This window comes from Ruditapes philippinarum, unplaced genomic scaffold, assembly GCF_026571515.1.
Source record: "Ruditapes philippinarum isolate M1 unplaced genomic scaffold, ASM2657151v2 ctg2377_1_1_1_1, whole genome shotgun sequence".
Taxonomy (NCBI): Eukaryota; Metazoa; Mollusca; class Bivalvia; order Venerida; family Veneridae; genus Ruditapes; species Ruditapes philippinarum.
The window spans coordinates 245,690-257,304 of NW_026860257.1; the positions used below are offsets into that span (position 1 = coordinate 245,690).

At 33.9% G+C, this 11,615-nt stretch overlaps 2 protein-coding genes across 2 annotated transcripts; both read left to right on the plus strand.

Moving 5' to 3' along the window:
• Positions 1-4,978: 4,978 nt before the first annotated feature.
• Positions 4,979-6,818, plus strand: LOC132759429 (uncharacterized). Its single transcript, XM_060751196.1, has 3 exons — positions 4,979-5,064; positions 5,781-5,956; positions 6,707-6,818. The coding sequence occupies exons 1-3, from the start codon at positions 4,984-4,986 to the stop codon at positions 6,759-6,761; spliced, it is 312 nt and encodes a 103-aa protein (XP_060607179.1). The 5' UTR covers positions 4,979-4,983; the 3' UTR covers positions 6,762-6,818.
• Positions 6,819-9,569: 2,751 nt separating this feature from the next.
• LOC132759431 (carbonyl reductase [NADPH] 2-like) lies at positions 9,570-10,604 on the plus strand. Its single transcript, XM_060751197.1, has one exon. The coding sequence runs from the start codon at positions 9,631-9,633 to the stop codon at positions 10,387-10,389; it is 759 nt and encodes a 252-aa protein (XP_060607180.1). The 5' UTR covers positions 9,570-9,630; the 3' UTR covers positions 10,390-10,604.
• The last annotated feature ends 1,011 nt before the right edge of the window (positions 10,605-11,615 follow it).

An 11,615-nucleotide genomic window follows, 5' to 3' on the forward strand; every position in this document is an offset into this window, starting at 1 on the left:
GCACTGTGCATGTATATGTAAACGATTTAACCCTGACACATTTTCAACAGAAAGGTCTCCAAACTATGAATACAAGAAGACTTTTATATAGATATAATATATAATAAATGTACTATATAAAAGCTCCGATCCATGACTTGAGAATCATTTTTGAAAAATACTTAGTTATTTTGACTTAGACCCACCAAAAATTTACACTTCAATGATCATTTGTCACTTTATATAAAATTAGATAAAAAAGTTTTTTGTTTTGTTTTGGGTTTTACGTCACATCGACACAGTATAGGTCATATCGCGACGTTCCAGCTTTACTGGTGGAGGAAGACCTCAGGTGCCCTTCCGTGCATTATTTCAGGCACGAACGGGCACCTGAGAAGAACCACCGACGTTCCGTAAGCTAGCTGGAAAGCTTCCTTACATGAAAGAATCCAAAGTCCCTGTCGGGATTCGGACAGGGATTCGAACCCACAGCGGTGATCGAGGGGCAAGTGGTTTGAAGTCAACGACCTTAACCACTCGGCCACGGACGCCCCATAAAAAAGTAAAACGCGCATTTTTCAAATACTTATTAATGGTTGTAGAAATTTGAAGTACAAAAATATACTTGTTGATATGATTATACATCAGTGGACATATTTTTTATTGAATGTGATTGTCAGACATATTTTCAATCATAATTAACAGAAATAGACGTTATTTTCCTTTGGATGTCACATCACGCGGTAGAACTAATTTCAATCCGCGTTAAGTCGGAGATTATTATGAATAGTAGTCGAGGTGATCCGATTTGATACTGTAGAACCAACATTCGGAATCACTCGCTGATTATGGTGAACCGTGATTAATCTGGTTTCATGTGAGCTTTTATAGTATCTGCTGTTCTGGATTTTTTCGGTGATAAAAAGACATATATACATGATTGGCAGCTACTAATTATGACTTAGAAGATTACTGTTTTAATTTTACATTCCTACATAAAAATGGGAGCAGTTGTGATTGGTCGTTCCAGAGCTGCATTACTGGTACTGGTACTGCAGTATGTACTGCAGCTATTTTGCAAGTACTGGTACTGATACTGAATTACTCTTACAAAATTTTGCCACTACTGGTACTGCATTACTGTCTTAAAAATTGGTACTGCTACTGCATTACTAGGCAGTACTTTTGATTTTGATAAAAAAAAGTCATCAATTTTTCTCATAAAGGAAAGCTGCATGTAAATTCCATGTAATTATTTTTTGTGTGAAAAAGTAAGTTATCAAATCTATAAATAATTTGCTGCAATATTCCTTTAAATGTTAATATAGTATTCATCATGAAAAGAAGCACCAACGACTTGAAGTAAAATTTAAATTGAGATAAACAGACTCAATAACTCTTTATCTTAAAATGTCCTTATTACAATCTTTTTATTACTTTGTATTTACTAATAAAAAAGAGCAAAATAAACACTAATTAATTGCTTCTATTCTAAAAAATCCGGTCTACATATTTAGTGTGGAAGTCGGCCATTTCTAGTAATGACCTTTATTGATTTCAAGGTCAAAAGGTCAAAGGTCACCATGTTCAAGACATTGACTTGACCTGACCACTTCAATCGTGTCTCACTTACGGTGTTTTTTACGTCAGTAAATTTTTAAGCGTGGCCAAAAGTCCTTAGATTTGGTGTGAAAATTTGTCATCATAACTACTGGACGTACTTGGGGAGGGCCGATCGCTAATTAATGTCAGAACTCAAATATAATAAAATGAAAACAGATGTACTGTCGAAGTAAACATGACATTGACAAAACGATACAGTCCAGACATTAGTTAGTGAGGCATTATGTAGTAGATAGCCTATACATTATATTGATTTTTAGGCCACTAGGTCGGATGTCTAGCAGGTCCCTGAGGCTATTCCCAATCAAGAGAACGCTTTGGCATTTAGTGTGGAGGTTGGTAGATTTTGATGTCAAAGGTAAAGGACACCATGGCCTTGTAAGTCAGACGGTCAATAGTCACACTCAATGTGGTCTTTACTCGACCAATAACTAGAAAATGTTTTGGCCTACAGTCCTTAGACTTGAAGACGAGGTTGGTCATGACCAGAAGATGACACCTATTGATATTGACATCCAAGATCAAGGACACCATGACCTTGTTAACTGGAAGATCGTCTGACCAATAAATAGAAATTGATTTGATCTACAACCTTTAGTTTTTCAAGTTGAGAAAGATAACCCCTTTTGATTTTTAAGGTACATATGTAATAAGGTACGTTCAGTTCACATGCAGTGACGCATGACAGACTTGTTAAACAAGAACACGAGTTTTATCAGTCATATTAGGTTTGTGAAAGTTTATACTACTTTTATTATTATATAATGTTTTAACACTTGACCGTTGTAAAACATACAAAAGTATGTACATATATGTATTTCACTGTGACGGGCATAAGTGTCATGTAGATATATTTCTAGCTTACTATTTATCTTCAAACTCTGGGAATAAATCAAAATCAATATATGCACACAATATTCCCAGAATTTTCTTATGTATTAATGATTTAATGCTCAGGGTACAAACACGAATCTAAAGCTTGTAAAATTCTGCAGCTTCAAGGGTAAGCAACGATGTGATTCCATTCGCCACTTTAGAAATGAAATACACATTAGATACGAAAAGGGCCTAATTGATTAGTTTGTAATTAAAAGCAGAAACTCGTGCAATATAAATGAAAGTAATTTATAAAGTTCAATTACGTATATACGTAATTGATAATCTTTTGTCCTGTCGTAAGGTAATTAGTTATTGTAGTAAAAATATTCGAAGAGGGACGAAGCTAAGTTGTCCATATATTTATTAGTTTTAATGCTAGATAGAGTACCTTAAATGGAACATAATTAGAAAATTAAAAAAAGAATCACTTCGTATAAACTCGTCTTAAAACCAACAATAAATTTAAATAAAGATCAACACTGGCCAATAGGCCTAAACGTTCATTGTTATACGTAACTGATTATCTTTTGCCCTGATATAATATCCTACGATCTATGATTGTCACGGTCATAACACTTTTGACCCAAGATTACTATACTGTCATATTAACCGTTCAATTGAGATTGATAGTTATTTTGTGCAAGAAAGAGGAGAGAAAAAACTACACCAGAATGCCTCTTTGTTTGATTGGCGTCCGCGCCGAAGCGCGGCGCTCTTATGGAATGAGATCAGATTTTGTGAAAGGGCGACAGCAACTTCTCGAGCCTTTTAGTCGGTCATAATAAAAGCCGAAAATTCCGATCGGTATGAGGGTGCTTGATTATTAAATAAGAATGAAATGTCGCGATATGTTACAATGAATTTTCGCAATGCAAACATTTTACAAATGAAATAACCTTTTCCGTCAATAAATCGCGCTCTTCGGGGTTTTTTATTTATCATTTTGTAGTACACAGTCGGTTATCATGTCATGGTATGTTATTGTTGTACATGTATCCTAGAATGATCAGTTGATGACCTAAATATTCCAAAAACCTATTTATAGATATATCTTTTTATCACTCCTATCGGTAAATGCCGGTCTCTCCCGGTCTATTTTGACCAGGATTTACTAGTGACCGGCGAATAGTACCACACGTTTATTGTCCGGTCTCTCCCGGTTTTGGAGTAGATGTTTGATATCGTTACAATTAGAAAAAAAAACAATAGCATGTTTCATTTTATCTATATGAGATAAAAACAATAAATATGTACACGGATTTATATGTAATATAAATCCGTGATATGTACAATAATTGAGAAAAAGGTACATTTTTTATGGTATTAAAATGACATTATCAACTTTGAAACATTTTATTTAATTATTCAATTTGTTATCCGTGTTTAGTAAAGATGCCGAGGAATTATTCAAAGTTACAAATTAGATTTTATGAATTATTCAATTGATCGATAATTTAAAAAAATGATAAAGAAAAATACAATGTACATGGTTTAAGAATAAACAATATTATATATTGAAAGATAAACCATAATTTACTGACTTTTTCCAGTTAAGCTTTGACTTATAATCGTCGGTCAATATGACAATTGAATTCTTAAAATTTATTTTACAATTTTAATAAAAAAGAGTAGTAAAAACTCAGTATTAAAATAGCACATAAAACACAAAAAAGAATAAAAGAAAACAATATTCATAAAATTTGTATTTTTTTTAATTAAAATTAATAGATATTACAATTATTGTATAATAAACAATTATGCTCAACATGATCAACATGGTAATATAACCAGTGTCATATTTTTACTAACTTAAAGTGTGAACAGATACCTTAAGGGGGTCTTCGCTAATAGCGATAACATGTACATAATAAGGGACAAATGTGTGGTACGTGTTGATCATGCGTTACACATATGGATTATAAATGATTGCATACATGTATATCCGTTGCGTAGCCAGCCCGCATAGCTCAATCGGTTAGAGCGCGAGACTTGTAATCTCGACATTGTGGGTTCGATTCCCGGGCTGGCCAACTTAAATTACTAATCAGTCTTTCGGATGAGACTTTAAATCGAGGTCCCGTGTATGGGTGCTTAAACACTTGGCACGCTAAAGAACCAGGAGAAGCTTCTGGAATTGGGGCATCTTTCTGTATCTGTAATTGCACTATCCTCCGAAAAATAAAATGACTAATACTCTTCCGGAGGGCTCGCCCATATGGGCAACCGGTGGCGAGTATAAATAAACGCAAAATACACATATCCGTTGTTATTAATAACCACGATCATAAAGAAATAACAAGTAATATTCTAATCTCTAGCATGCCAATCAAAGTTCATTATGAACAATGTCTTTCGTTCGCTCATTCATAAGTGATATACATTTCTGGTAGTTTATAAGAATATCTTGTCATCATATGTGTACTAGTTCATCTTCACTTGCTGCATTTCTTGCTTGGACGCCCTTTGATGCTTTGCATCAATGCTTTTCTTGTTTATACTAATATGAAGCGAGGTGATTTAAGTGATGATTTTGAAGAGCGAGTAGCGAAGTGTATCGCTGAAACTGCCCAATTTCCACTTGAGGTGAGTGTTTTTGGATAGTAGTGGTTATTTTGCTTTTCTGTAAATAAAGATATACACTATATTTCTTTCGAATTTACGACAATATGTTCCACCTATACATGGTTGATTTAAGTTATGTCGGCGGACTAATTTGATTTTTTAGCTATTGTACTCACGTCACCCAGGCGTCAACGTCGGCGTCAGACTTTTTGCATGCAATTTGGTATCTCCAAAACTACTGGAGGCAATGGATATGGAACTTCACATTCTTATTTGAGATTATGATGTCATTCAAAACTAAAAAGAATCTAATGAATTGGAATTATAATTAAATATATTTTGTGTATAACACACACATGACACACACACTAAGACTGTGACAGATTTATGGCCCGTTTTGAACTTAGAAAATTCTACATTATCCAGGCTCATACTGTCCTGCCGAAAGCTCTTGTTGACATCCTGATATCCCCAAATTAATAATGGGAAATTCCCAAAATAGAAGCAGAACCAATCGTAACTGCTCGGCCCTTTCTGTCAAATTTCGGATAAGAATTTAAGAATAATAGTAGAGATGTTCCATTGAAGCAGGCCAAGTCCATTTAAGAAAATTTAGCAGACTAAGGGTGATCATGATGTACATTTTTAAGCGGAAAACTTTGACATTCATATCGGTCATTACGTTTCCGGTGAAACCACTTTTAACAATAGTTTTTTGTTTTTGTTTTTGTTTTCAGTTTTGTTTTGTGACTACACATACCGATATGCGTTCATTTTGTGCTAGTTCAAAAGACCCTGCAATGATCTGTCAACTCAACTCAATGTATATATTCAATGATGAAGCGAATTTTGATAAATATTACACCAGCTTGTTTACAGTGTTGAAAGAAACAACGAGATTGCCAGGAAAAAGGTATATATGAGTGTTGAAAATATCCCTCAGATTGTTTGTCCATCATTAGATCGTCAAACTCATTAATAGTGTTCATCCAATATATTTACACTGACCCTAATACCATTTAGTTTTGTTTTTCCGTTCGTATATAGTACTTTTTTCATTCATTCATTCAATCATTTATTTATTCATTCATTCATTCGTATCACCGTCTCTATCATTATCATCATCATACTTTTGTAATATTTCTACTTTTGTCATCCACAGGTATATTAAGACGCTTTGATCTTATATCATCTTCTACCGCTGCCCCCTCCCCACTGCCTCTAGTCCCTGTTACCAAACCCAAAATTATGATTAAGTTAATATTCATAACTACAATAATAATAATATGACACTATATAGTATAACTAATACTATAGAGGTATAATGAAAATAGTGTAATAGTTTCATATTATTCTAGAGAAGAATACTAAAATTTGGAAATTGACTTTTAATAATATTTTGAGGGTTGTAACATCTTTTTACCTTTGTAATCTTTTCACGTTTGTAACAATTTTACTTTTGTAATATTTTACTTTTGTAATATTTTACTTTTGTAATCTTGAAACTTTTGTAATCTTGAAACTTTTGTAATCTTGAAACTTTTGTAATCCATTTAATTTTGTAATCTTTACTATTTTAGATCTATGCTGCTTTCCCTTTCATGATTTTTTTGTTCATTTTTTTCTTTTTCATACTTTATAACATTAACGTTTGTCTTTCAAGGATACTTGTTGAGCTGGTTGCATGTCCAGACAAAATGGCTAAACTCGGAGACTGATCATTACACAAGGTTGAATGAGCCGCGTCACGACAAAACCAACATAATGGGTTTGCGACCAGTATGGATCCAGACCAGGATCCATGCTGTTCGCTTACAAACCCTATAACAACTAGAGAAACTGATAGCAAACAACATGGATCCTGATCAGACTGCGCGGATGCACAGGCTGATCTGGAGTCATGCTGGTCGCAAACCCATTATGTCGGTTTTGTCATGACGCGGCTCAAATGGATGCGGGATGAGATCTACACGAGAACTGTCATCATTTTAGCGCAATAAAATGTAAATGCAAACTAGTAAATCTTCAAAAGATATATACATGTTTATCCTTTTTTGAGAAGGTCGTGATTTAAATGTATGATGTGGCATGATACTGAAATTTCAGTATCATTTTGATAAGGATATAGCTCATTTGATTTTTACTGAAATTTTGTTCCCGCGTACAGTTCTACATATCAAAATACAAGCGGGGAAATGTTCTTGATGAAAATACGCCGGAGAGAATGTCAGCCAAGTCTAATAAAAACAATAATTAAGCCGGGAATTTTCTAGAGAAAAATAGGGTGTGATCTTGTCTGGAATAACAAAATTCTTATAAATAATTGATTGAAGAATTGTACAGAAAAACTATCCGTGAGAAGAATTGACATAACACAAAGAAGTACGTTTTTAGCTCGACTATTCGAAGAATATTGAGAACTATTATTATTATTAACCAGGCGTTGGCGTCACACTTTGATTCGGTTTGGACCGGCAGCTTTTGTTTGAATTGGTCCTGAACTTTAGTTCTCCCCTTAGCCAGTGGTAAATTATAAATAAACTTTAGCAAATATTTTTTCTCTTTCTTTCTTTCTACTCATTTTCTTCAAAAATACGAATTTAGACATGAATAGATTTATCTAACTATATATATATTAATTAGGTAAAGATAAACAGAGGTAAAGATATAAAGCCTAGTCTAGAGTCGGCCATTTAGAAAACTTAATTCGTGAAAGTGTTTCATCTTTATTTTTTATGTTAAATTTATAATGTATGGCATTTAACAGCTCTAAGTCGGAAGACAAACAAAATTAAAAAGTTACGACTGTTTCAGGAACACATATTTTTATCTTAATTGGCTTTCAAGACCTTTTTTTGCAGAAATGAGTAAAATGATCTGTTTCATCGAGCCTATTACAGATATGTCATATTTTTGACAAAATCGTCATTTGTGTGTGCAAGTGTGCGTGCGTGCCTGTGCGTGTATGTACGAAAACCATAATCTATAATTGGGCCGCGCAATGACAAAACCAACATAATGCGTTTGCGACCAGCATGGATCCAGTCTGATCAGGACCAATGCTGTTCGCTTACAAACCCAATTACAAGTAGAGAAACTGATAGCAAACGCACTATGTTGGTTTTGTCATGACGCGGCTCATATCATCTTTGACAAATGCACCACCAATCACATATAAATTCGTCATTACCGTGAAATTAGTTAGTCATACCTGAAGACTTCAAATTATATATTCAAAAGACTTGAACCTAGTGCCATATATAGACATTTGAAAGCATCAAAATTGGTCTTAAAATTATGGATCTGGTACCGAAATTTCTAGCATTTATTACAAGTGGAGGAAGCCCTTTGTTACTTTATTTATGATGGAAGTAGCAGCTGCGATAAAACACTCTGTTTTGTTTGAAGCACAGCTTTACAAGGCCGGCCGGTAAAAGTGTGAAGTTATCTTAATTTCCATTTATTAACTTCAGTATATTAAAGATATATTATTAGTGATGCTGGTGAAAGGACATTCTCAGCGTTAAGTAGAACTACCTGCGATCGACAATACTTCAAATACTTTTGATCAATATAATTTTTAAAAGGAACTCGGGGAACGGGACCCCAAATAATACAGGGGCAGTTTTTCTCAAGTTGCGTGTCCGCGTTCATTACCACAAGAAAACGACGGCGATATGTTTTTTTTGTTGTTGTTTTGTAATGTTTTTTTGTTTGTTGTTTATATTTTTTTATCGCAGCGATCATTGATTAGCTTAAATTATTCATTGTGTGATTTATATTAAAAACACAATCTACATGTTTCTTTTTGTCAAATATTAATATTTTATGTACAACTGCCCTTCGGTAATGCGATCTGTAGTTACAACCTTTCATTCTTTAACACAGACTTAGATTGTAAATAAACAACGTCCTTTGATGCACCGATCTTTTAAAAACATTATTGACAAATAGCTAAATAGCATGCAGTATAGTTGTGCAGACTCTGAACTGTGCCAAATACACCGGAAAACGCTTGTAGGAGCATGCTAGAACGAAACATTTTCCGGGTACCCGCAAAATCGTCGGACCTGCTTTAATTACAATTAAGAGAATCGTAGACTGAAGAAATGTAAAAATAACAGAAATTTTGCTGTAACAACGGCCAATCTGTGCATTATATGGGCGTTACGAGTATCGTGGTAAGTAAACGGACAAATATATTTTATAGTTCATCAAATTGAAAGAAATGAAATAGCACATCTATAGTGCAATATATTTTAAATCTCATTTTGGTCTAAAAGTCACACGGCACCCTGTATATATAGAGGCAGTTGCTGTCAATCTTACAGCGAGACTGTAAGCTATAAATATACTCGTGGCGCATCAATGTGATGTCAGGCTCGGGAGAAAAAATATTGGAACAAATCTTGACGGAACGTCTTCCAAGAAGAAACCCTCCCTGAATCAAAATCGATTTCGGCTGCAGAGAATTGTCTCAGAGAATTTTCCCCACATTGCTCGTAACACAGCACTGGTGGATTAATAGCTTGTAGGAGAAACACAATTTACGAATTAGTTTGTATCCTAGCTCTAAAAAAGAATAAAATGTCTCTCAATTTATCCGGGAAAAAATTCCTTGTGACCGGTGCTGGTCGTGGTATAGGCCGGGCAGTAACAAAAGCACTATGTGAACAAGGATGTAAAGTGTATGCTTTAAGTCGTTCAAAAGGACCATTGGATTCATTAGCGGCTGAATGTCCAAACGTTGAAATCATTCAGGCGGATGTTGGTAACTGGGATGAACTGAAAGAGAAGATTGAAAAGATTGAGACACTGGATGGGCTTGTTAACAATGCCGCTTTTTCGGATGAAGCAACGCTTTCCTCTCTTGAGGTTTCCAATAAATATCTTCAGAAAATCTTTGCGGTGAATCTGTTTGGGAGTATAAATGCAACTCAAATCGTTGCAAAGAAAATGATAGCAGATGGAAGGCCTGGGTCCATCGTTAACGTATCAAGCATATTTGCATTGCAAGCAGCTCCAGGCTATCTGGCATATACAGTGTCAAAAGCTGGTATGGACATGGTGACGAAACAATTTGCATTGGAACTAGGACCGCACAACATTCGCGTGAACTCCGTGAATCCGACTTTGGTCATGACAGAGGCATCAAAAAATTTTATTGCGCAAGGTCATCCGATCGAAAAGTTATTTTTAGAACGAACGCCAATGCCTCGCATCCCAGAGGAAGAGGAAATAGCCGCACCGATTTTGTATTTTCTAAGTGACATGTCTTCAATGGTGTCTGGAACAATCCATATTATCGACGGGGGTTTGACGTCTTCATTTTCGACAAAAATGTAAATAAACAGTTCCTGAAAGTAAGGAATCTTAAGTTTGCATTGCGGCATGTTTGTTTTCATTCACCAACTTAATAAGTTGGTGAAATGCACACGACTGGATGTAATGTATGTTTTAAATGCAGACTAAGATAGTAAGGTTAGTCAACGAAATGACATTTTCGTCATATTTCATATTTCTTCGTTGGATATCAATCTTTACATGTTACGTATTTTGCATATCACATTTAATACAAAAATATTTATGGTTGTATCAAAAATAGATGAATAAATATATGTTATTACAAAATAAATATTTATGTTCCTTTAAACAAATAAAACATTCAACAAAGCTTTCATTATTTTTAAAGCTTTAAACCATCTTCATGCGAGTTGTTTCAAAAAGTAGGGTTGTAACGATACCGTGAAATCCGTATCGCGATAAATTGCGATACATATTGCGATACAATGATTATGATACGTCTGAAGGCATTTACAAAAAATATCATGGACACAGAAATATACATTAAAGTAAAATTGAAAATTTATTTTGTAAATGTTTCAAATTACGACTTTTCCACTGAAGACCAATTTTGCCTTACAATTGCTTTTATTTTTATTTCTCAAAAATTTTAGTGTCCTGTAAACGTTTCAAAAAAGTTGATTTAGTATTTTGACTTCCTGATTTAGTTTTTTGCATGGAAGTCAAAATACTACATGTACTTTCTTTACATTTTTGTTACTTTTATGATTAATCATTTAATCAATATGCTGTACTTATTCATTCACACTAACATGCTCTAAAACCATCATTTAAACATTATATAGCTCATGCTTATTCTGTCTAAAGAAGGAAAAACTTTGTTTCTTTGTCACATAATGTGTCTGTAAATGTAAAAGACAAATATACAATGTACATTCCTTTTTTTCTAGGTCCAAAGATAGCATAAGTAATAGAATATAATTGCGCATTATGACTTTATTTCATTTTCATTAAAAACATGTCAATTAAACCAAGGTTGCAATTAGCTGATTGATAAGAAAATCAAACTTAATCTGTGTCCTGATCTTACTTAAATATAATCACAGTCAGTCAACTCTCCGTGAAATGAAAATTTGCTGGAAAAAATTAGCATATCTCTTTAAATGACGAGTTGATCGTAATGGAACAGTTTATAGTGTGAATAAACTTGAGCAAATGAATGACTGAGATAACTTTACAGTATGTTACATTTAATATTACCTTCAATT